The sequence below is a fragment of the Heloderma suspectum genome, chromosome 8, assembly GCF_057233095.1.
Source record: "Heloderma suspectum isolate Gila_16-S chromosome 8, 16-S_ref, whole genome shotgun sequence".
Lineage (NCBI taxonomy): Eukaryota > Metazoa > Chordata > Lepidosauria > Squamata > Helodermatidae > Heloderma > Heloderma suspectum.
This window is the reverse complement of record NC_139465.1, coordinates 783,847-806,382: the sequence shown is the minus strand read 5'-3', so window position 1 is coordinate 806,382 and position 22,536 is coordinate 783,847. Positions and strand designations below refer to the sequence as shown.

The 22,536-nt window shown below is 62.2% G+C and overlaps 1 protein-coding gene across 41 annotated transcripts in view; it reads left to right on the top strand.

The window, feature by feature from the left end:
* Positions 1-755: 755 nt before the first annotated feature.
* Positions 756-22,536, top strand: part of PMFBP1 (polyamine modulated factor 1 binding protein 1) — a 49,188-nt gene continuing 27,407 nt past the window's right edge. For 10 of the 41 annotated variants that reach the window (XR_014784679.1, XR_014784680.1, XM_084812524.1 and 7 more), the window contains exons 1-5: positions 3,646-4,130; positions 7,032-7,158; positions 9,567-9,713; positions 13,295-13,429; positions 16,943-17,026. Coding sequence is in view for 33 of the 41 variants with exons in the window: in XM_084812524.1 (XP_084668650.1) it covers positions 3,733-4,130; positions 7,032-7,158; positions 9,567-9,713; positions 13,295-13,429; positions 16,943-17,026 (891 nt within the window). In the remaining 8 variants the exon portion in view is untranslated. Of the gene's footprint in view, positions 993-1,448; positions 1,517-3,188; positions 3,324-3,643; positions 4,131-7,031; positions 7,159-9,566; positions 9,714-13,294; positions 13,430-16,942; positions 17,027-22,536 lie in introns of those variants that run through there. The other 31 variants (XR_014784683.1, XR_014784681.1, XM_084812547.1 and 28 more) reach the window with 12 other exon arrangements.

Sequence of the window (22,536 nt, the reverse complement as noted above, 5' to 3'; positions counted from 1 at the left end):
CGGCGCCCCCGCTGGCTTCCTCTGCGGCGCCGGCCTCCCGGGGCGCCCCGCTCCCGCCGCCTGCGAAGAGAGGCCGGCCGCCCCCCGCGGCCCTTTCCCGGGCGCCCGCGCCCCGGGGGCGGGGCGGGGCGGGGCGGGGCGGTGGCGCGTCATCAGGGCGGCGGCGGGTCTGCGCGCGCCGCAGCGCCGCGCCCGGGAGGCCCTTGCCCGGCTCCGTGGGCCCTCTGCAGCCGAGCTCCGCCGCCCAGCCGCCGCCCGAGGGGCTGCGCGCCTCCGGCGAGGGGCGCGGTGGAGGCCCGGCGAGGGCGCCGGGCGCCCAAGAGCCGCGAACCGCCCGCCGCGTGCAGCCATCCCTGCCGCCGCCCCCGGCCAGCGCCAGCGCAGGAAGGCCTCCGCGGGCGAGGCCCCGACGGCCCCTCGAGCGCCAGCGCAGGAACGGCGGAGGGAGCCCGCGGCCTGCCAAGCGGGGGGAGGAGCGGAGGGGCCGGGCCGGGCCGCAGCGGCGGCGCCCTCGTCTCGCCTCTCCCCTCCTCCTGCTGGCCAGCGCAGGGGCTCCGTAATTCATCTGGGCCCCCAAGGGGGCGGCGGCGAAGGTGTCGCGCTCCGCCAGGGCATCCCTGCAGCCGCCCGTGCTGTGCCGCCGGAGCCCCGGTGCTCCTCGTGAGCTGTGCTTGGCTCCCCCCCCCCCCCGTCTACGGCTGCGCTGCTGAAAGTGAAGGCACCCCGGGCTACATCCCACTTCCCAAGGCCCCCGAGCTCCGGCTCCTGGCATCTCATGCACCTGGCCAGGCATCTCGTTGCCCCCAGCCCCCCCAGCTTGCTTTAATGTTATGCAAATGAAATATGCAAAACACCATTCTGCCGTGTGATGACTAAACGCTGGAGACGTGAACAGCCGTGCCTCGCTGTTTGGCGTGGCGGTGGCAGTCCTCCCCAAACATCCACCTCGCAGAGTTTGGGAGACCCAAGTGGTTGGCAGCCAGCGCGGAGGAGTAAGTGGGCAGTGCAGGGGACCCAGCACCCATCTCTGGAGAATGCCTCTCCTTTGTCCTGCGTTCCTCCGGCTGCCTTTTGTAATCCAGCCATGCAGTCGCACCAGGGCGATGAACAGAACACCCCTCTTCTCTCTCAGTGTTTCAGAGCTCATTAACAAAACCATTATTCCCTATTAACTGCAAAAGCGGGTTCATTTGAAGAAAAAAGATGCCCCAAAGATGCCAGCGCTGTTAATCCTGAGGTCTGCCGCTTGGCAGTAAATCCCATGCCAGTATTTTCCATGTGAAGACCGAGATGCATGCGCCATTCCCCGCTTTTTTCTTCTTCTTTTCAGACAAAGAGGGGAAACAACCCCCCAATTAGCATGTTTTGTAAATTCCTGTTAAGTGAGAAGCCAATTAATATTCCCGTGGCAGGACTTTATGTTTGTGTCTTCTCCCTTTTGTCTCCAGCGCCCGTCCCTGGCTCAGCACCCAATGCCAGCTGAACGCCTTTCAGGATCCACAGCAGCACAGACAGCGTAAGTAAGCTCTGTCTTTCTGCAAAGCAGTCCCTGGCAGCTGGGCTCTGGAGCTGTCCCCTGCCTGTCACCTGGGCGTCAGGAGGAGCGCCCTCCAGCCCACTCAGCCTCCAGGATGCTGGCGCAGGGGCCTCTTTCCCCCTCCCGACACTCAACACGGACCTTGCAGAGGGCTGCCCATCGGCCCGCACATCTCCCTGGTGACGGCAGGTCCTGGGCGTCCATCTGGGGGTTTGCTTCTGTTTGGATCCAAAGCAGCAAAGGTGCTTCCACAGGCGTCCTCCCGTCTCCCTCTGTGTGGCACTCCTGCTTTCCCATTGACACAGACGTGTGTTTGTGCAGGGGTCAATGTGTGTGTGCAAGCACAGGCTCTGGGACAAAGGGTTGTTGGCAGGTGTGGCCGAGGGGGCATGCAGCACACCCAGCTCACGCATACTCCTCTCTGTGGCAGCACCTGTCTGCCCTCAGCCGCCCTGCGTCCGCAGAGAAGCATCACCAGATGTTCCCTCTCCGGACTGGGACACCCAAAGCCGCTTTTCTGTCTGCCTTCAGAAGTCTTCCGGGAGACCTCCTGGCTCATCCCCCCACCCACCCTCTCGCTGCAGACCTGGCATCCCTCTGTTCAGCCCTCCCGACTGGCAGCGGGCATCAGGCAGAGCCTGCCATCCCCAGACCCCCTGCGGCACCTCTTTCCCGGTCTTGGCTACCCCCAGTCGGTGGTGCTTGACTTGGCTGGAGTTGTTCTCCCTGCTCCCTCCTCTCTCTCCGGTGCCAGCTGCGACTGAGCCCGCACAGCAAGCAAACCCGTGGCTTTGGGGAGAATAAACGTGTACCTGCTGCCGCGGCTGCGACAGATGCCCATGGCCGGCCTGGCCCGGCGCAGTGAGAGAGGCAAGCGGGCAGGGGCTGCTCTCGCTCTTGACATCTCGTTCTTCTCCCTTCATCGTTTGAAGGCTCTGGATGCCAGGCTGGGCTTGGGAGAGGCATCATGGCGGAGGTGGCAGCCTTTGTCTTCCGTCTGGCGCCACTGCAATGACACTGAGACGGGGGGGGTGACGTTGGAGGTCCAGTTGGCGCCTTGCCTGCGTGGGAGGCTGCCTGGCTTATCCCTGGAGTCCAAGGGAGACGCCTGTGCGTCCTCCTGGCACCCGTGCCCTTGGCTGCCGCTTGCGCTCTGCTCCTGGGCTCTGGCTCATCTCCCTTCACTCCTCCGCTCTGTCTGGCCCATGTTCAGGATCCCCGGAACATCTGCCTGCTGCTGCTATCACACGAAACGGTGGCGTTGCCACTGAATGGATGGCACTGTGCCAACTAGTCTGCCATCCATCCGCCCTTGCAGCTCTCTTTCTTTCTTCCCTCCCTCCCTCCCTCCCTCCCTCCCGTTCACTCTCCCCTCCTCCTTCCGTAGACTTGACGTTAATTAACACATGGATTAATTGATTTTAAAAGCTGAAGAATTACAGTCAACTTTTCCCACAGGGTGCCTGCGCCAGCCGCTTGGCCCAGTTCTGCCTTACGTAGGCGGGGGGTGGGGGGCGCCCACAGCTGAGCAGCAAAGCCAAGGCAGCCCCTGCGGGAGGGGGAAGCCTGCCCGCCTGCCCGCCCGCTGATGGAAGGCTGGCAGGAAGGCGGCATCCCCTGCCTCATCGCTCGCAATCTGTTGCCATCACAGTTCGTGATAAATGGTCGAAGGAGCCCCTCCTCCTAAAAATGGAAGCTTCTCTGAGCGTCTGGGAGGCGAGAAGCACCCCGCCCCCCGCCCCCACCGATGCCCGGCTCGGCTGATTATCACCAGCGACTCTCTACGGTATTTAACGAAGCGGTGATGACAGAAAGGCTTTCCCCGCCCTGGCTGTGCTTGCTGGGAGAGGCCCGGGGTGCCCTGCCTCTCCCCCCGCCCTCGCTGGCCTGGCACTGCTGCTCCCCCCGCCCCAAAGCGCCACTAGGGCGAGGGCCGCAACCAGGAGCGACCTTTCCCACGCCAGGCTTGGGCAGCTCCTGGGGGGCTCCCCATCCCCAGAGGTGAAGACCAAGGCAGGCAGGGAGTGGAGGGGGCACCTGGAGCCGGCCTGCCACCTTTTCCAACTTTGATTTTATTTCATTTTGTTCTTTAAAAACACGAAGCAACTGAAGCGATGAGTGGAATCCATTATGCAAATCAGGTAGCATTTGCATGGAGTCTTATGACTGGAATATGCAAACGAGCTGTATAATTTATGAGTGCCAGGCTCCGTCTTCCGACTTGTCGTGTGCACAGGCTCACTCTGCAAACGCCAGGGAGCACCGCCCTCCCCTGCGGCCCCTTGCCTCGGCCCTCCCTGGGCCCAGTGGCTCTTCCCAGCCCAACAGACACAGCTGTGGTCATGTCAGCAGGAGAGCGGGGCTCGAGGCATGGCGTGGGGCAGGGGAGCGGGGAGCGGGCAGGTTCCAGCCCCACTTCCGCCAGGGCGCTTCTGGGCTGGCCCAGGAGACACCCCGCCCTTGAGGGGCCCCTCTGTCACTGCCCAGGGCGGAATGTCAGCAGCGCTCCGGATGGCCCTAGCTGTCGCAGTGGAGTGAAACTGAAGCCCTTGAAGGAGACCTTGTGTAAGCGGAGACTGAGAAAAAGCTTGAGGTGAGAATCGCTGCTCCCGGCCTCCCCGTGAGCCCTGCTGCAGACACACCATGCATCTGACTTCTGTTGAAGCAGAGGAAAATTCCATGTCAGGGAAATGCGATTGTTGCATGACTCTTCAAGAAATGCATTATGCAGATGGATAGAGAATGGGCCGATGGGCTTAGTTTGCACAAATGTTGCGACTTTCTCTGTTCTTCCTTTCAGCTGAATGTTTGCATATTGTAGAATTTCACCAGATATCTGGGCTTTTAATTATTTGCGTGTTATGATCCCGTGGCTGCGAAGCAGCATCAGCAAGTGAAGGGCAGTCCACCACTGGGCCTTCCGTGGCTAGAGCCTGTCGCAGAGGCCCGCAGTGCATGCAGATGTCGCCCCGCAGCTCACATCGTTCCTGCCCCCGGCTTGCTGCCTTTGCCCAGCCATGTGGGGTGCTTGTTTTTCCCTCCTATAAATGGGAGCCGAGATTCGCAGGAGGCTGCAGCCGTGGCCACATCCTGTGCTGCTCGCCGGGTTCCACATGTGCAGCAGCAGGAGGCCAGACTGCCCCCCGCGTTCCATCCTTCCCTGCCTGGCTTGCCTGCTCTCGCCTCCCGTGTGCTTAGGTTTTCTTTTGCGCTCCCCATGCGCTAACACTTATTTCCCCCTCCGTTCGTCGTCAGCCCTGCTCTCCACTCCAGGATCGCTTTGTCATTCTAGGCTTACTCTGTAAAGCGCAGTCCGTCCACCCCAATCTGCGCAGCCAGCAGTGCTGTAAATTGTCCGTTGGGCGCAGTGCCCTCGGGCCCAATGGAGCTACTCGGGGCCCAGGCCTCCCTCTGCAGAGCCCCGTGCGTGGCTCCGTGACGGCACCTTAGGTGCTACTGATGAGGCTCCAGTCTGCCATTCTCCCCCGTGGCTGTTCCAGCCTTCTTCTGGGCAGCTCCAGGGGAGGAGAGATGAGCCTCCCCCCCCCCCGCCATTCTGCAGCGGATTGCATTCTCAAGTGCCGGCCTTCTGGCAGGGTTCCTCCGGGACACCTTCCGGCCATCCTGCTGTCCTGCAGCATCCCGGGCGTGACCCTCTCCCAAGGGGCCCCAAAATAATGTTTGACCAGTTTCAGTTGGATGGAGACGTCTCGGGTTACCCGCCCAGCCACCCCCCCCTTTTTCATGGGTTCCGTCCATCTGTGCCAGTCGGTTAGATCTCGGGCCTCACCTGGAGCCTCCTCCCCTCTCCCCGCCCCCTGCTTGCAGACCACCGACTTGGTGCTCTCCTTGTCTCTCGAGTGCTGCAAAGACAGTCCGGTAGCTTGGCAGGGCTGCTGTGCTGGTGGGATGCAACTCACCAGCGCTCGTGTGTCCGCCATTCTGGCCCATGCAGACGTCTGCCTGCAGATGGCCGGCCGGCTGGCCTTCCTTCCCAGGCTCAGTCGCTGCACTTGCCTTCCTCTGGTGATTGCAGCCTGGGAGGAAATGCTGCCCTCTGGTTCTTCCTTCTCCCCCCCAGCGCAGATCTTCCTGCTCCTCTGCACTTCCAAAGGCTCCCATGAGAAGGTCAGCCCTTGCTTTAGGGTAGCCCGTGGGTGAGAGGCCCCGATGGGCAGGCCTCCGTCCTCTGTGGAAAGTGTGCGCGAGTGGGCCTCTGCATACGCGCAAGAGGGACGCGCCCAGCTGGCTTGTGGACACAGAGGCCTTCACGGGAGGCTGTCCCCCAACCACCCTGCCCGGAGTGCTCCTGCCCATGTTCCGCCTGCTTCCGAAGCAGCAGCTTCACGTGGGGAGCCTTTCCCCCCGTCCAGGGCTTGGAGGCAGTGTGCAGAACGCCGCAGCTCCTCCTCCGGAGCGGGGCGGCCCAGGGCAACCTGGGGAGCTCTCTTGCGCGTCTTTCCAGAGGCTGCGGATCCCTCCCTGTAGGACTTGAGAGGCAGGACTGTCATCCGATCAGATACCTGCCTCTTGCTCAGGAAGGGGTGGGGGACCTCCGCCCCAATCCCAGACAGAGTCCTAGGCACGCAGGCCATTAAAATGCAGCCCCTCGCCACCACTGGCAGGTGAGGTGACCTACCTTGCAAAAGTTCCTTGCACCCCCAGCCAGCGAGTGCTTTGAGGAAAAGGGTCTCCCCCCGCACACACACCCCCAGGCCGCCCCCAGCGGCTCTGTGTTGATTACAGCAGGGGGCAACGAGCCGCTCTGGGCCCAAACGTGGCCCTGTGAGAGGCCGCCAGGTGGGGGGTGCCGCTCCACCAGACGGCCTGCTGGGCCCGCCCACCAAGCCTGAGCCTCTGTCCCTGCCGTGTCCTTGGCTGCTCCAGTGGCAGCTCACGCTGCGGCCCGTGTGCAGGGGAGTGCAAGGCAAACGCGTGGCAGGGGCGTGCAAGGAGCTGCCTTCAGCGGTGGGAGGGCTGGCCGTCCTCGAGGTGGGGCCCAGAGGCTTTCTCCCCACCTGCACCCCCGCCGCCCCTGGTGGAGACTGGCTCGGGATAAGGCAGCTTCCTGGGCTCCTATGTCGTCGCCATCTCCCCTTTGTTGCTCTCCTGTGTTTTCTCATGGCTTCTGCTGGCCTGTTTGTTCCTGTGGAGAATCCTTGACAGAAGGAGGATGGAATGGCCTTCTGACTGTTAGCACCAAGACCTGCGCACCCCCCCCCCCCGGTCTGGAAGCACCCAAGAGCAGCAGGGAAGCGGCCTTGGACCAGGCTGCCCCACTTGGCCACTTGACCTGGCTGGCACCCCGACTGGCAAGGCGCTCCAGGCCTTTGCCCTTCGCCGTGGAGATGCTAAGGGGGATTGACGCAGGGACCTTCTGGGTGCCGAGCAGGGCACGGCCACCGGGCTGCCCCGGCATGTGGCTCATCCCCTCCCCACCCTTTTTGGCAGCTTTTTGCCCTTTCTGACTGGCCCTCCCTCCATTTTTATGCAGGTCTCCTTGGCCAGAGCAGAGGATGGAGCAGAGGCCTCTGGCGGCGCCCACGGAGCACCTTCCCACGGAAGCAGCTCTTCAGCAGAGAGGGGAGGCTGGTTGCGGCCGGGAGGAGGAGAACGCAGAGGTAGGAGCAGGACGTGCCGCGGCGGCTCACACGGTGATGGAGCTGGCTTGCCTGGCCCAGCTTGGGCGGAAGCCTTTGCGGGGTCTGCAGGAAGGCAGGGGGGTGGTCCACACCAGTGCGGCGAGGGCGGGAAGGGCAACCCTTGGGCTTGTGCCTGGAGTGGCTGCCCCCTGGGATGACTCTTCGGCAGACGGATCCGGCCGGGCCGGGCTCTGCAGTGAGACCCATCTGCGCCTGGAGCCCTCCCCAGAAAAGAGGCCTGCCTGAGTTTCCAAGTGGGGGTCTTGCGGAGCTCTTCTGGTGAGTGGGCTCTGAATGTACCCGGATGTCCCTGGAGGTTTCCGCTGCGCCTTTCCCTCCCGTCCCAGCCCATCCCATGCCTGATTCTGCTGGCGGGGCCCTTTCCGTGGCGTTCACGTTGCTTCTGCAGCATCTGAAACCTGCAGTCCTGCTGAGCACGCTGGCCCTGGCCAGCCGGCCACGCGAGGCCCTTGGAAGGCTGGTCGGCTGCCCCTTGCCACCGGAAGTTGAGGAGCCCCTCTCCCCGCCAGCCCCAGCTAGGCAGCGCTGCAGAGACCCCGCCGGTCCTCACGGAGGGGCTCAGCCTGGGCCAGGGTCGGGGGGACGCCAGCCGCTCTCGTCCTTTGTCTTTGGGTCCCACACGTTCAGCAGTATGGATGATGCTGTCTCTTGGAAGATGCAGCTTTGCTGGACGGAGGGAGCCGAATTGCACCCCAGCAGCGGCTTGGGTGGAGGCCTCTCCTGGGCAGGTCAGTGTGAATTCTGCCCCTTCCAGACGCCCTGGCATCTTGCGGGGGCTTCCCTGTTTCTGGCCACCTCGCAGCTCCGCCCAGTGGCGTCTCTGTCGCTGCCCCACCCCCAGCGCTCTCTGGATTCACCCGCCTGAAGGTGGGAGGAGAGGCAGAAGGGCGCCGGCAGTGGGACGTGGAGCGGATTGCCTCCCTCTTGCCCTGGCCATCATGGCCGGGCGCCGCGTCTGGGCCCACAGCATGCAAGTGCCGGAAGGGCCCTGCCCTTTGGAGGCTGGGTGGCAGAGGGCTGCGGGGCTGCTGGCTTCAGGGGGAGGGGCGCTGTGTGCTGGAGGGGGCTCTGCGCGTGAGTGCCTGGGTGGGCCCTGCGTGCTGCCAGGCAGGTCCCTTGCCTGGACTGGGCTGCCCGTCTCGGGTCCGCCCAGGCAAGGGGCTCCGGCGGCTGCCCTGCAAAGCTTTGTCCCAGGTTTGCCTTGGCCATGCCCCGCCGGCTTGCGGGGGGCGGGCTTTTTGGAACGCAGCAAGGCAGGCGGCCCAAAAGATGCCGCAGTGCAGCCAGGGCTGAAGGGGCTATGTGGAGGAGTTGGGCCAGGCCCCGGGGGTGCGGCCCGCGCTCCCCAGCAGATGGCGGGCCTCCCAGCACCGCCCGCCCTGCTGGAGATGTCACGGGAGAGCCTGGTTCTCTGCACAGAGAGGCGTGGGCTGGCTGGCTCGTCCAGGTTGAGCGGAGGCGGGCGGAGCCCACTTTGAAGGCCCCTGTCACTGCAGGGTGCTTTCCCCACGAGGAGCCACCCCCGATCATGGCCCATGCGCAGCCCCCCGAGCCGCGCCCCTCGCAGGCAGGGCAAGCGCAGCCAGGGCGTCCCGGAGCGTTGATGGGCGAGACCCTGCTGGGCACGTGGAGCAGAGGGGCCTGGCCCTGACTTCTCCCTGCAGGCGAGGCAGCGCTGTCCGCCCTGAGCCTGCAGGAGGGTGGGACACAGGAGGCTGGTGTCGCTCCTGCTCCTTTCCTTGGAGACCCTTGCGGAGGGACACTGGCCCTGCCTGTGGTGAGACCGGGGAGCAGGGGGGCTCCCCAGGGGCGTTTCCTGCTGAGCCTTTGCAGCGAACAGGGTCCCCTGGAGGCTGCGCCCTCCCTAGCCAGGCCAAAGGCATCCAGCCACGGCTGCCTCACAGAGGCCTTGAGCCCCGTCCCAGAAGCTGTGCTTCTATTAATGCAGCCCATAAGAGCATTGGCCTTTTTTGCAGCCACATCACGTTGTTGGCTCATATTCAGTTTGTGGCCTACAATTCCAAGATCCTTCTCACTTGTAGTGTTGCTGAGCCACGTATCCCCCGTCTTGCAACCGTGTGTTTGTTTCCTTTTTCCTAGGTGCAGAACTTGGTATTTATCCCTATTAAATGTCATTCTGTTGGAGGTGGGCAATCTATGGGTGACAAAAGCCCAGGACCCACTGCACTGTGCTATTTCCAGAATATTTTGCTGTGCCCTTCCCTTTTGGTATCAAAAGCTGGCATCTCACTGATGCCCCTCTCTCTCTCTCTCTCACACACACACTCACACTCACACACAGAGTGCAGCTTCTGCTTCCCAGCAGCTGGGCTGACCATGTGTGTCTCTGTGTTCCTGCACTGCAGGTTCTGGAGAAGGAAGAGAAAGTCCAGGCGCTGCAAGAGGCTGTCACAGCTCTTCACCATGACATCTCCCTGAAGGACTTGGAGCTGGTGTGCCAGCCACAGGGGAAACATCTCCTGGAGACACAGCTGAGTTCCCTGCAGCACATGGTAACTCAGGGCTGCTCTGCGCACGGCTCTGAGCCCGGGGCCCTTGGTTCTGGTGCCAGGTTCCATGTGAGGCCCTGGCCTGCCCTCCGAGGGGGGCGGGCAGGCAAGGCAAGAGGATATGAGGGCAAGGAGGCCGAACCACCTTCCTCTGGTTTGAACCGGAGAGATGCTGCTAGCTGGGCTGGAGCTGTTCTCGTGGGCTGGCTTTTCAGTCCTAGGCCCACAGGAATGCAGCCTTGTGTGCCGGCGCAGGACCTGCCCTGAAATCTGAGCGGTGGCAGAAGGGGCACGTGGCGAGCCTTCACCTTGGAGTGTGTGGGGGCTCCCGGGGGCCCTTCCCTCTTGGCCAAGTGCCACGCAGATCCCCAAGGGCTCCAGTGTCTGCTTGGGCTGCTCTCTCTGCAGCCGTGCCATCTGAGGGCTTGCCCTGGGCCACGCACTGGCCTCTCCTCTGCAGCATGTGGGCTGCCAGTTTGAGCATGCATACCCCAAAGGGCTGCCCACTGGAAGCAGCGAGACTTGCTTCTGAGTTGACGTCTTCCAGGCAGAGCTGCTCGGGGCCACCGAGTGGGCGGCTGCCCCAGAGCCCCTTTGCTGGAGCAGTGGCAGCACCTCTTGGTCCGCCCCGGTTGCTGGGGAAGGCAGCCGGGGCCACGTCAGCAGAGGCGAGCGGAGGAGGCTTCCTGGCAGCTCTGGTGAGGAATTGGGCTGGGGGCAGGGAGCAGGCTGCAGGAAGCGCAGGAGCCAGCTCGAGCCCAGCCAGCAGAAGGCTGGGTCCCCCCGAGCCCCTGGCAGGGCAGCAGCCCCGGCTTTCCGCAGCCCGCTCTTCCAGCGCTCTTGCCCGTGCGCTCGGTGCACGATGGCCAGGGAGGCCCCTCCTGAGCGGGCCGCGCGGAGCGAGGATGCCCACGTGCCCACCCTGACGGCTCCTGAGAGACCCAAGCAGGCCCTGCAGGGAGCGCATGAGCAGGTTGCACGGATGAGGCCCGCGGGGCTGGCATCCTGGCTGGGGCGGCGGGCTGCTGCCAGCAGCGGGAGGGCCGCAGAAGATGGGCTGGCTGGTCGCTGGCTGCAGGCGCCTCGAGCACCACAGCGCCTCCTGGGCCCACACAGCAGCTCCTCCTCCCCTCTCCTCCCCTCTCTTTGTTTTCCTTTTGACCATTCTGCTCTGCTCCTGGGTCAAGGGCCTGCCCTGTCCAAGAGAAAGGGTAGCCAAAGGATCGGGAGGCTTAATCAAAGCTTCTCGTCGGCAAACACCGAACTGGGCAAAATCAAATGCCGGTCAGAGGGCAGCAGCAGGGCTGGGCTGCTTCACGAACAAAGGGCTCCGAGGCCAAGCCAGAGTGTGGATGGAGCCTCCAGGAAAGGCAGGGGGAGCAGGCCACTTCGCGCCACCTCCTTGCGCCACCGCAGCCCAGGCGTCGGCCATTTTCCCTCCAGAGACGGGGGTGGGGGCGGGGAGGCTCCGAATGAAGCCGCCAGACTCCACCTCCTGCCCAGCCACGGGGCTGACTCTCGGCTCGAGACATTGGTGCGTGATCCGGGTGTCCGCATGGGCCCAGGGGGATGGTAGGCCAGCCGGAGCGGGAGGGCCGGAGCGGCCTCTCCGTGCACGAGGCAGCCAGAAGCAGGAGCCGCCTCCGCCCGCCCACCCGCCTTCTGGAAACCCAGCCATGCCACGATGACGGTGGCTGCTGGCCCACTCCCTGTGTGGAGGGCAGCCGCCCACCGCCACCGGCCTCTGAGCTCTTTGTGCTGAGCCTGTGAAGCAGACACTGGCTCTCGCTGCCCTTCCGGGGGGCACTGCTCCTGCCTTCCCTTTCCATGGGCATGTGGCCAAAGAGAGGTGCCCACGCTTGTCCCACAGAGGAGAAACAGACCAGCCGCGAGGGGCTGGAGGTGTGCAGCTGGCCCTGAGGCTGGCAGTTGGCAAAGCCAGCCTGGCGCAGCCTGTCAGGGCCCTCGTCGGGGCCGGGGGAACGCTGGGCAAGGGCCCTTGGCCGGGGCAGAGCTCCAGAGGCCAGCGCACCCGGGCTGGCAGTGCGTTCGCAGCAGGTGCAGCGCTCTCACGAGCTGGTGCCGTGGGGCCCCCCAAGGCACTCCTCCTCGCCTGCCTCCAGGGCCCTTGGGACAAGCAACGCACCGGGGGGCTGCCCCCTCAACTGGGGATGGGCCGCCCTCTTCCAGGGCTGTGTGTTCCCGCGCACTCCGGGGGGAAGGTGCTGGCAGAGCGCCCACCCGCGAGGGCCCGGCTCTGTGGGCCTCCCGGGGCCTGTGCCGTCCGCAGGGCCGTCGCTCCTGCTTGAGCCTCCTGGGGCCGGGGGTGGGGCGCATGCTGCCGGGGGAGGGGAGCAGGCCTGCGCACAAAGGAGACGGAGCTGCAGGTTCAGCGCCACTAAACAATGAAGCTCCGAGAGCAGCCCAGGGATGAGCAGGCGGCCCGTGGTTTTCTTTTCTTTTGCAGTAATTGCCTCAGCAATCAGCTTTGATCATCCAGGAGAAGAAGAAATGGGCTGCAAGTTGACATCCGTGGTTTTAATGCCGCCATTTGCATACAGGCTCAGAGCGGAGCACACGGCTTTCTGTCGTGTCTTTGACCTGAAACCACGGCAGCTCCATAGACACCGCATTTGATTTAATACTTCGCCTCCCTGCAGGAGCCACTGGGTGGGGGCGCGGGCGGATAATCCGGCACTCGCTCTCCCTGCAAATATCTCCAGAAATGACATGGAAGTAATTGCTTCTGAAAAGAAAGGGAAAGACGTGGCAGCGTCGATCCCACTTACAGAAGGAGGGGGTTCACCCTAAAAATGCCACTGTCGTCTCTGCAGCGGAGGCGGGGGTCCTGCGTGGGTGGGCAGGGCGGGTCTGGGGTGAGGTGCTAGCCGGAGGAAGAGGAGGCCTCTTTCCCCTGGTGCTGCGCCTCCCTGGGCTGCCCAGGCTCGGAGGGCCTCTCCCCTTCCCTGCAAAAGGACAAAAGGAGCGGAGGGAACAATGGCTGTTCTCCACCTCTGCCCCACAACACCATGCTGGGTCTCAGCTGCAGGTGGGGAATGAGGGGGGTGCTGGATGGGAGGCTCCTCTCTCCCCGGCCCCCTTCAAACTATGAGAATCGCCCTGCCAGCTCCAAGCCAAGGCCCCTCTCATCCAGCCCTCCCTTGCTTCCCACAGTGGTCCAGGAGATGCCTCCAGGCAGGCCCCCAGCAGGCTCCCCTCCCGCTTGGGCAGGAGAGAGACGGCCCGGCCGACAAGGGACCCAGACCTCCCGGGGCCAGTGCAGGCAGCTGCGCTGGGGCAACAGAGCGGCAGCCCCGGGGCAAGGCATGGGCACGTGTGTCTTGGGGCTCGCCCCAGGCCTCCTGAAGGAGGGCGAGGTGCATGTGCCCTTGGTGGAGGTGTTGCCGTGCCGCCCCCGCCCCCACGTGCCAGATCGCACTTGGCACGTTGGCTTCCTGTCCTCAGAGCGCCAGCCCTAACCTGCAGCATCCGGTCTGGGCGCTCTGGAGTTTGGTTAGGCCCCTGTAGTGCTAATTGCTTTCTCCCCCCGCCCCCGCCTCCTTCCTTCCTTTCCTTGGGCTCAGGAGCAGAGGGTCTGTGAGCTGCAGACCAGGCAGAGGGAAGCCCAGGCAGAGCAGGAGCAGAGAGGCAGCCGAGTCCTACGGCCAGAGCGAGAGCTGGAGGCCAGCCAGCGGCAGGGGGAGGAATCCCACCGGCAGGTATGGGGGTGCCAAGGGGGACGAGGGCAGCCAGCGGAAAGGGGGGAGCGGCCGGAGGCGGGCAGAGCAGAAATTGGGGAGCGGCCGGAGGCCGGCAGAGCGCAGCCGCTGGGCTGGGTCTGCTGGCCCTGGTGCGCTTGGATCTCGCTTTCTCCCAAGGGGTCTCTGGAAGAGAAGGAGCACACGGTGTGCGAGCGGAGAGGGCGGGCTGCTCCACCTGGTTGCCCAAGCAGGTTGGCCACAAGCCGCTACATTGCAAGCCTCTTGGAGGCTGCGGAGAGCTGCAGGCAGCCTTGGTGCTGGCCCCAAAGTGCCTGGCGCCCAGCCTGCCACTGCCTTCTGCCAGGCAGAGGTGCTACAGCCTGGGTGTGCGTGGAGGATGCCTCCAGAGGAGCCCCCGCCATGGCCACAGTTTGTGCAGACTCTCCAGGCGCCTGGAGTGGAGCTGTGGCAATCCCTCCATGGTGACCAGTGGCACAGGCGGGTGGTACGTCTGGGGGACCCCTCTGCCGCAAAGGCCCGGGGCCCCCAGCATGCGGCAGACCCACGCCATCTCTCGGCTCTGGGCCAGGGAGCCTGTTGGCGGCCAGCTGCTTCTCCTGGGCGGTTTCAGCTGCTCGGCTCCTCTTGCGGCTGCACCCTTGCTACAATGGAGCGGTACCCTGCTCCAGGGCGTGCGGCAGGTAGGCCTGGCTGCGGCGACCGCCCTGGCGGCGTGTGCATGGGGAGCCAGGCGTCGGCTCCTTTGCCTTCCCCACAGGAGCCTTTGCGCTGAGCCACTTTCCTCGGTTGCTAAAGGGAGGAACCTGGGAGCGGCCTCTGAAGAAGCCCCCGGCGTCACGAGCCAGCTGCTGTCCTTCTGGCTCTCCGGGGCTGTGCGCAGTACATGGCCCACGCAGGGCTCAGAGGGCAGTGGCTCTGGCTGAGTCGGGCAGCCAGGCAGGGAGAGCCCATACGCAAGGGCAGGGGGTGGGGTAAGTGACTGTCGGCCTGGGTGCCAGCCGGCTAGCGAGGCCGAGCCCCCCGCCCCGCCCCGCCCCGCAGGGAGACCGGAGGCTGGGAGCAGCAGCAACCGGACGAGCCCTCCTCCTCTGAGGCCATGGCCTGTTCTGCTGGGGCGGCCGACCGGCCTGTCTTGCTGATTTGCACCCCCCCCAAGCCGCTTGGCTGGCTGAGGGCCCCTCAGGGGAGCCGTCAGCTACGTCCCCACCAGAGAGAGAAGGTGGCCTCCACCTGGAAGGAGCGCAGATGGAGTCCGGGCCTGGCGGCGGAAGCAGCCATAGAGGGCTGAGGAGCCTGCCAAGCCGTGGAGCACACAGGCGGGGCTCCTGCGGGCGGAGGCAGAGGCCCCGCGGGCAGAGCCCCAGGACACCCGCGTCTTGGTAAGGGAACTGCCTACTGCTGGTGCCGCCTCCGGGAGCGGGTGGCTTGGGCAGGCCAGAAGGCCCAGAGGCCGCCCTTGGCCAGTGCCCCGGTTCCCTCTCTCCTTTGCATGCAGGGGCCAGCCTTTCTCTCCCCACAACCCCCTTCTCGGGCCGCTTTGGATGAGTGGGCCACTGGCCCCATGGGCTGTCTTGGGGCAGCCTAGGCTTGGTATACGCCCCGCCACCATTTCTGGGAGGGGGGGCTTGGGGGGTCTGTGCCCTGCCTCCACTTTGAAGCAGCCGTGGGCAGGAGCAGCGCTGCTGTGCCAGCCAAGGTGTGTCCCGATTCCCTCTCACGCGCGTGTCTCTCTCTCCGCACGATGGGCTTCCCAGGGCAGATTCACATGGCGGGGGCTCCCCATGCGACTTGGCCTCCCCTGTGCTGGCTGCTGTACTTGCAGCGCCCCTCTGCCGAGACAACAGGTCCAGCGGCAGAGACCCACAGGCTGGGCAGGGGCCAAGAGAGGAAGACCAAGAAGGGCACGGTGGCTGCTCTCTAAAGCCGTCTCCCTGGCCCTGCACCAGAGGAGGGGCAGGCGGGCGGGCAGCTGCCTCCAGGTAGTGAGCCAGATGTGTTCGCAAAGCTGCAGAGCCCCAAGAGACTTGGGGAAATGGGCCGGGATTCCAGGGGACATTTACCCTTCTGCTGTGCTGGCCTTCCACCCAGCACAGCACAGGGGAGCCTCCGGAGGAAGCGAGAGTCCGGCCAGCACCAGGCACAGCGCTCTCCTCCGCTTGGGGCAGAGCTCCGGGCTGCTTCCTTAGCTGGGCCGTTCCTTCTTCAGTCATCTCCCGTGATGGCCAGGCGTGCCTGGCTATGTTCTGAAAGGGCGTGTTAGCAGAGGGGGCAAGCTCATGGGCAAGCTCCCCCGGGGCCCAGGAGAGGAGGCAGGTGTCGCACAGGCTGCTTCAGACGTGGCCTGGGAAAGAGAGCCGCTCGCCCTTTAATGGGGGGGCACCAGGGGCCCTGTGCTTCCAAGGGCAGGGCCCTCGCCACTGCTCCCCAGGCTTGTGGCAGCGAGCCCCATCGGGCAGGGATACTTCTGGTGAAAGGCGGCCCGCCTGCCTGCCTTTTGGGTGCCCGGACCCTCCTGCTCATCCGTCCCCTTAGGTCCTCCAAGGGCAAGTGCCTGAGAGGGGAAAGGACTTCTCTTCCTCACTCTGCAACGTCATTCATGATGTTAGCACGCCACCACTGACTCCCCCCCTTTGTTTCTTGAGCAAAAGCTTCTCGCATCTCTGCCTTTCCTCTAGGCGAGGCGCTCCCGCCCCGACAGCATGAGTTGCAGTGCCTTTCTGAGATGAGGTGGCTGGAGGCCTGTGCTCACAAGGGCTGCCCTGGGTTTGTCCTAATCATGCCTGTCATGGAGAGGCTCTTTCCCGGCACCGCACACTGAGCCGGTGCTTTCGGGACACTCCCCGGGGCCTCCAGGCCACTTTCCTGGGCAGCAGTTCAGACCCTACCCGCGTGTCCGGGATTCCTCCCCTTGGCTTCCAGCTGCTGCCTGACCCAAGCAGGAGGTTGTGCCCATGGTGGTGCGCGCCTTTCCCAAGTGCCCGGTGTGCAGTGGGTTGTGTCACCCCCTGCCTGCCCTCTGGAATGCCTGGGGAAGCAAAAAGGGCCGGTCTCCCTCCGCGAAGCCTTGAGCGCCTGCCTCACTCATGTTTTCCACCCGCTAAGCTCACCGCTCCACACGTGCCTAGAGCCCTTTCGAGAGGAGCTCCCTTGGCTGTCCTCCACGCCCCCCGCCCCCGGGTCAGGAGGCCAGATCACGTAGCTTAGGGAAGAGTTCTGCAGCGGTGCTACCCCCGTTCTTCACACCACCTTCCCCCGCTTTGCTGGCACACCAGCAGGCAGCTTGGACAATTTCTTTGAAATGAATGGCAGGATACGAAGCTGAGAAAGCAGTAACGATAGCCATGTCGACCGTGAGAACCACAAGTGGGAGCCAGTGAGGGAGGATGTTGGGCACCGTGAGCTGCCGCCAAGCTTGTGCAGAGGTTCAGCTCTCCCCACGCCCCCTCCTCCAGCCCCCATGGGCAGGTGGGCACCTTTCCCCGCAGCTGTGTGTCTGGCCTTGTCTTTCAGGCAGAAGGAGCAACGGCTCAGCTGGCTGTGGTAGAGATGGAGGCGGCGGCCTTGAGGAGCAAGTACAGCCTGGCGCTCTCAGAGGTACAACGGAGAGGAAGGCGGCGCAAGCACGAGGGCACTCTCCTTCATGCCAGCCTTTGTGGGCTGCCCTTTTCCCAGCCAGGGGTCTGCATCTAGCCCACTTTGAGCTAGTTCACTAATCAGACTGTCATGGGAGACCTTGTCAAAAGCTTTGCTGAAGTCGAGGTATATGATGTCCACAGCATTCCCACAGTCCACAAGGGAGGTGACCTGATCAAAAAAGATCAGATTCATCTGGCAGGACTTGTTCTTGACAAATCCACATTGGCTTCGAGTCATGACTGCATTGTTTTCAAGGTGCTTACAGACTGATTGCTTTATCATCTGCTCCAGAATTTTCCCAGGGATTGATGTCAGACTGACTGGTCTGTAGTTCCCAGGTTCCTCCTTTTGACCCTTTTTGAAGATAGGGACCACATTAGCCCTCCTCCAGTCATCAGGCACTTCCCCCGTCCTCCATGATTTCTCAAAGAGAATAGACAGTGGCTCTGAGAGTTCTTCTGCCAGTTCCTTTATTACTCTAGGATGCAGTTCATCTGGCCCTGGAGATTTGAACTCATTCAAAGGAATTAGGTGTTCCTTGACCATATGCCTATCGATCTCAAGCTGCAATCCTACCCCTTCAGCCTGTACTTCGCCTTTGCCAGGGGGCTCATAGACCACCTTTCCGGAGAAGACTGAACCAAAGTAGGAATCGAACACTTCTGCCTTTTCCTTGTCATCTGTTATCATTTTGCCATCCTTATTTATTAGCTGAACCACCATTTCTTTCCCCTGTCTCTTACTTTGCATGTAGCTGAAGAAAGCCTTTTCGTTGCTTTTAGCCTCCCTCGCTAACCTCAGCTCGTTCTCAGCTTTAGCCTGCCTGACGCCATCCCTGCAATTCTGTGCTACCTGCCTGTACTCTTCCTTTGTAGTTTGGCCTTCCTTCCACTTCTTATATGTGTCCTTTTTTGTTTTCAGGTCATCCCTAAGCTTTTGTAAAGCCACATTGGCTTCTTCTGTGATTTCCGCCTTTTTTTCTTGTTGTAATTGTTTGTAATTGTGGCTTCAGAATTTCCTTTTTTAAAAACTCCCACCCATCTTGGGACTCCTTTTCTCATTAGAGTCGCTCGCTATGGGGCCTTACTGATCATTGTTCTGAGTTTATTAAAATCGGCTTTCCTAAAATCCAGGGTACGCGTTTGGATCCTCTTGGCTTTTGCTTCCTTTAGAACCAAGAACTCAAATATGACATGGTCACTTTCCCCCAGAGTTCCTGTAACTGCTACTTTATCCACTAAGTCATCTCTGTTGGTTAGGAGCAAGTCAAGGATAGCCAATCCTCAAATTCCTTCCTCTACTTTCTGTAGGAGGAAATTATCAGCAGCACAAGTCAGGCATCTCTTGGAGGGGCCATGTTTTGCAGAATTTGTCTCCTAACAAATATCAGGGACATTGAAGACCCCCATTACTACTACATCATGCTTCCTTGAAACTTTAGCAATTTGCTTTTCAAAAGTTTAATCCTCGTCTTCTCCTTGGTTGGGTGGCTGGTAGTAGACTCCGACCACCAGGTTCCTTTTATTCTTTGCTCCAGTTATTTTAACCCAGATGCTCTGGATGGGGCCACCAAGCTCATCCTCCTGTATTTCTGTGCAGAGATATGTATTTTTCACATACAGTGCAACCCCACCTCCCTTTCTGTTCCTCCTGTTCTTTTTGAAGAAGTTATATCCTTCAATTGCTGTATTCCAGTCATGGGAGTCATCCCACCAAGTCTCAGTTATACCTATCAGGTCATAATTTCCCTCCTGTATTAAGAGTTCAAGTTTGTTCTGTTTGTTTCCCATACTCTGGGCATTAGTACATAGACATCGAAGACCATGTGCTCCATAGTCTGGCTTTCTTCCTACATGTGTCTGAAGACTATTATTGGGCGCTATCAGAGCTGTTCTCTCCGTTGCAGTGCATGCGCCTTCATCCATTGTTACCCCAACTTTATGTCTCCCTCCCCTGTAGGGTTCAGTTTAAAGCCCACAGAAGGCAGCCAGGGGGCAGGGGTGGGAGGGCTTTAAATCAAGGCCATTTAAATCAGCAAGAGAAAAAGTTCATTTCAATCACTGATTTCAGTCAAGTTCCCCATTGAAACTTTTCCATCTGTTTCCTCAACAATGGTGCACATCTGACCAGTAAGCCATGTTAATTTGCAGCCAGAGTTCTGTTTACACCAGTTCATTCTCGCAAGCAGCTTTGCATCTCTTTGTCTCGCTGTGTGTGCATTGCGTGCTTTCCTTTTTCTGTCTGTGGAGGGAACGGCTTTAAAATATAGGGTCTTTCTTATGAATAGCACTCTATAGAGAGTTACAAGGTTAACAGTGCAATCCTATACAGGTCTACTCAGAAATCACTTCCACTGAGTTCAGTGGGGCTTACTCCCAGGCAAGCTGTTATCAGATTGCAGGCTGAATGTGGGAATATAGGAAGATGCACACTGGACAATTTTGTCTTTTTCTTTCCAGTGTTGCTCCTTTATGCTTCACTCTGTCTTGGCCCAGGCTCACAAAAACAAAGTAGGAAACAAAAAAGAAATGCCCGCAACGGATAGGTCAAAGCATGGTTTGATAGTTACTGGGCGGACTAGAACTGGATGGTTTATTTTCATTAGGTGAAAAGAAAATGCTTCTGTTTGGTAGGTCGAGTGTAAAGATATCTGAGAAATAATTGGGGTGGTTCTTCATTTCATTAGAAAAGCCTCCTTCAACTCAACGTATCTGGTAGAGGCACTGATTTGGTTTAGAGATTAACTGTACAGCTAACATGCTTACATTCAGATTATATAACTGTCCACCTAGCTATTATTTCAGAGAAACATAGTATGTACATTTTTTTAAAGCCGATTTCATGTTTTTTGAAGTCTCGTTTTTAAAAACCGTGGGTCCTTCTACCCACCCTGCGGCGCGGTCCCCGTCTTCCCCAACTTTGCGCAGCTGCGCCGCCACATCTCGCCTGCGGCTTTTCTGCTCATGTGGCTCAGTCAGAGAAACAGAAACGAACAAAGCCCCGAACGTTCAAGCGCGGAGCGCGGCGGGGCCGGGGGGGGCGGCTCGCTGAGCCGGGGCCGGGGCCGGGGCGCCCTGGGGCAGGGGCGGCCTTGTGCGAGTGACCGACGTGCGCGAGCGCCACGGGGACATTCGTTCCTTTCCGTGGGCCGGAAGTGCAGGGCCGGGAGGGCGCCCGCCACGGCGGCGTTGGGCGCGGGCCGGGCGCGGCGTCCTGTGCGGGGTTTCGCGCCGCAGAGCCACGGCAGCTCCCTCGGCCGCCCCTTGCGTTCTTGCCGGCCGCTGGCTCTCGCCCGCTCTGGGAGGCGGCCCCCCGCCGCTCCTGTGGCTCCGCCGCTCGGGGCGAAGGGCGCGCCTCCGGGCCCCGCTCCCGCCCGCGCGCCGCCTCGGGCGGCAGGGCCTCTCGAGCCGCAGAAGCGCCCCGGGAGCCGGGCGTCGCGCTGGGCCCGCCGCGGGGCCGCGCCGCCCCGAGCGGGCGCCCGGCCGGCGTGGCGCAGGAGCGCCCGAAGCCCCGCCGGGCGGCGACGCCGAGGGGCCGCCGCCGTCTGCCGGCAGCGCGGGCCGGGCCAGCGGGCGCGGGAGCCCCGTGCGGCGCGCGCCGGGCCGCGGCCCTGCCTGCGGGAGGCGGTGCCGGAGGCAGGCGAGGAGCCGCCGGGCCGGGCCGGGCCCCCGCCCGCTGGCGCACGGCTTCGCGCGGGCCGCTTGCTGGCTCTCGAGAGCCGCAACTGCGCGTCCCCGGCAGCGGGCGCGTCGGGGTCCGCGCGCGCGCTGCACGGCGCGAGCGGAGGGCGCGGCCTTCGGCGGGACAAAGGCGCTTCCGAGGGCCCCGCAGCAGGCGCTGCCCGCGCGCCCGCCCGCCCGCCCCAGGCCGCCGCGGAGGGCGAGCCGCCCCTCGCGTCTGGAGGCCGAGGCGAATTTTCAGAAGGCCGCCATTTTGGGATCCGGCGCGGCGCCATGCGAAGGCCGAGGGAGCCCCCTGCCGCCCCCTTCCCGAGCGGCAGGCCTTGGCGCCAGCCCCCGAGCTTCGCCGCGTGCGGGGGAGGGGCCAGGTGCGCTCCGCCTGGCCCCGCGCGAATTGCGGGCGGCGGGGGCAGCTGTGCCACAGCCCCCGCGCAGAACCTGTGGCCCACGCCCCTTGGGTGGGGCGCAAGGCGGGGGGTCCGCATCCGTCGGGGGAGCTTGCTGAGGAGGTCTTCGCTCCGGTTGATCCCCGGCGCTCCCTCGCGGAAGGCCGCCTGCCCTCGATGGCTCCAGCTGTGCCCTGAAGTTGCTGCGGCCCTGGGGGGCTGTGTGTGTGTGTGTGTGCGTGAAGGCCCCTGCACTCACAGTCCACAAAGCTTCTTGCTCGTACCACAGGATTCTACCCTGCTGCCCTTCCCCAAATTGTGGCTACAGCCTCACACGCCAAGTGTGGATGCGAGCATTAAATTTGGCGACGGGATCTGCCAGCGCTTTGGGCTGTTGTTACAGCAAAGGGCAGCAGGCCTTCGTCAGGGCTCTGAAACTCACCCCTGCATGTCCCCTGTTTATTCCTACCCTCCGCTTCTTTCTCGTCACCAGTTAACACCTCAAGACAAGGCTGGGCAGCCACCTGTCAGGGATGCTCTGACTTGGATTCCTGCACTGAGCCGGGGTTGGACTCGATGGCCTCGTAGGCCCCTTCCAGCCCTACTATTCTGTGATTCTACCCCAGGGACAGCTTCCTTTGGAGCTTTGGTTGGCAGATTTTGCCAAGGGCTCGCCTGCATGCTGACACCTGCAAGCTGATTTGCAAGGGTTGATGGGCAGAAACCGAGCGGATCCTTTCTCCCTGAGAAGGGATCCCTCTGGTACTTTAATTCTGTTCCCCATGAGTTTACCTGGGCAGAAGTTAGGCTGATGAGTCTGTCGCTTCGTAGATGCCTCCTCAATATCTTTTTTACATACGGGTGCAACTTTTGCCTGCCTTCCGGTCCTCACACTTGGCTGAATGCCGTCTGGCTCCAGTGATCTGTTCTTTAATTAGATCATTAGTTCTCATTCATTGTTGTGTTTTGTTGCCTCTATTTGACACCGTCCTTCAGCCGCCCTCCCGGTCGGCTTTCTCCCCAGTGCCTTCTGCAGCAAGAGTGGGTTCCTGTGGCTTCCCTGCCATTCCTCCAGCCCTCCGTTGCACTATTGTCCTCCACAGCTCTCTGCTCTTTCCGGCTTTGGAGGCGTGGGAAGAATTCTGTGAGTACTTTCTCTCTCTGTCTCACAACGCGCTTTTGCCCCAGCGATGGGGCTTGCGTCGGGTGCTTGGAGGGGGCTCTCGAGCGGGAAGAGGGCAGGGTCCCTCCTTGCGGTGCTGTTCTCTGAGCTCTTGGGACTTTGCAGGAGGAGCCCCTGAAGAACGTTTTAGGCCAGGGGAGAAGCTCCTGTGTCTCCAGCCAGCCATGGCTCTTCCTGTCACTCTGCACACAGTCACTCAGCAGTCTGGTGTGATGCTGA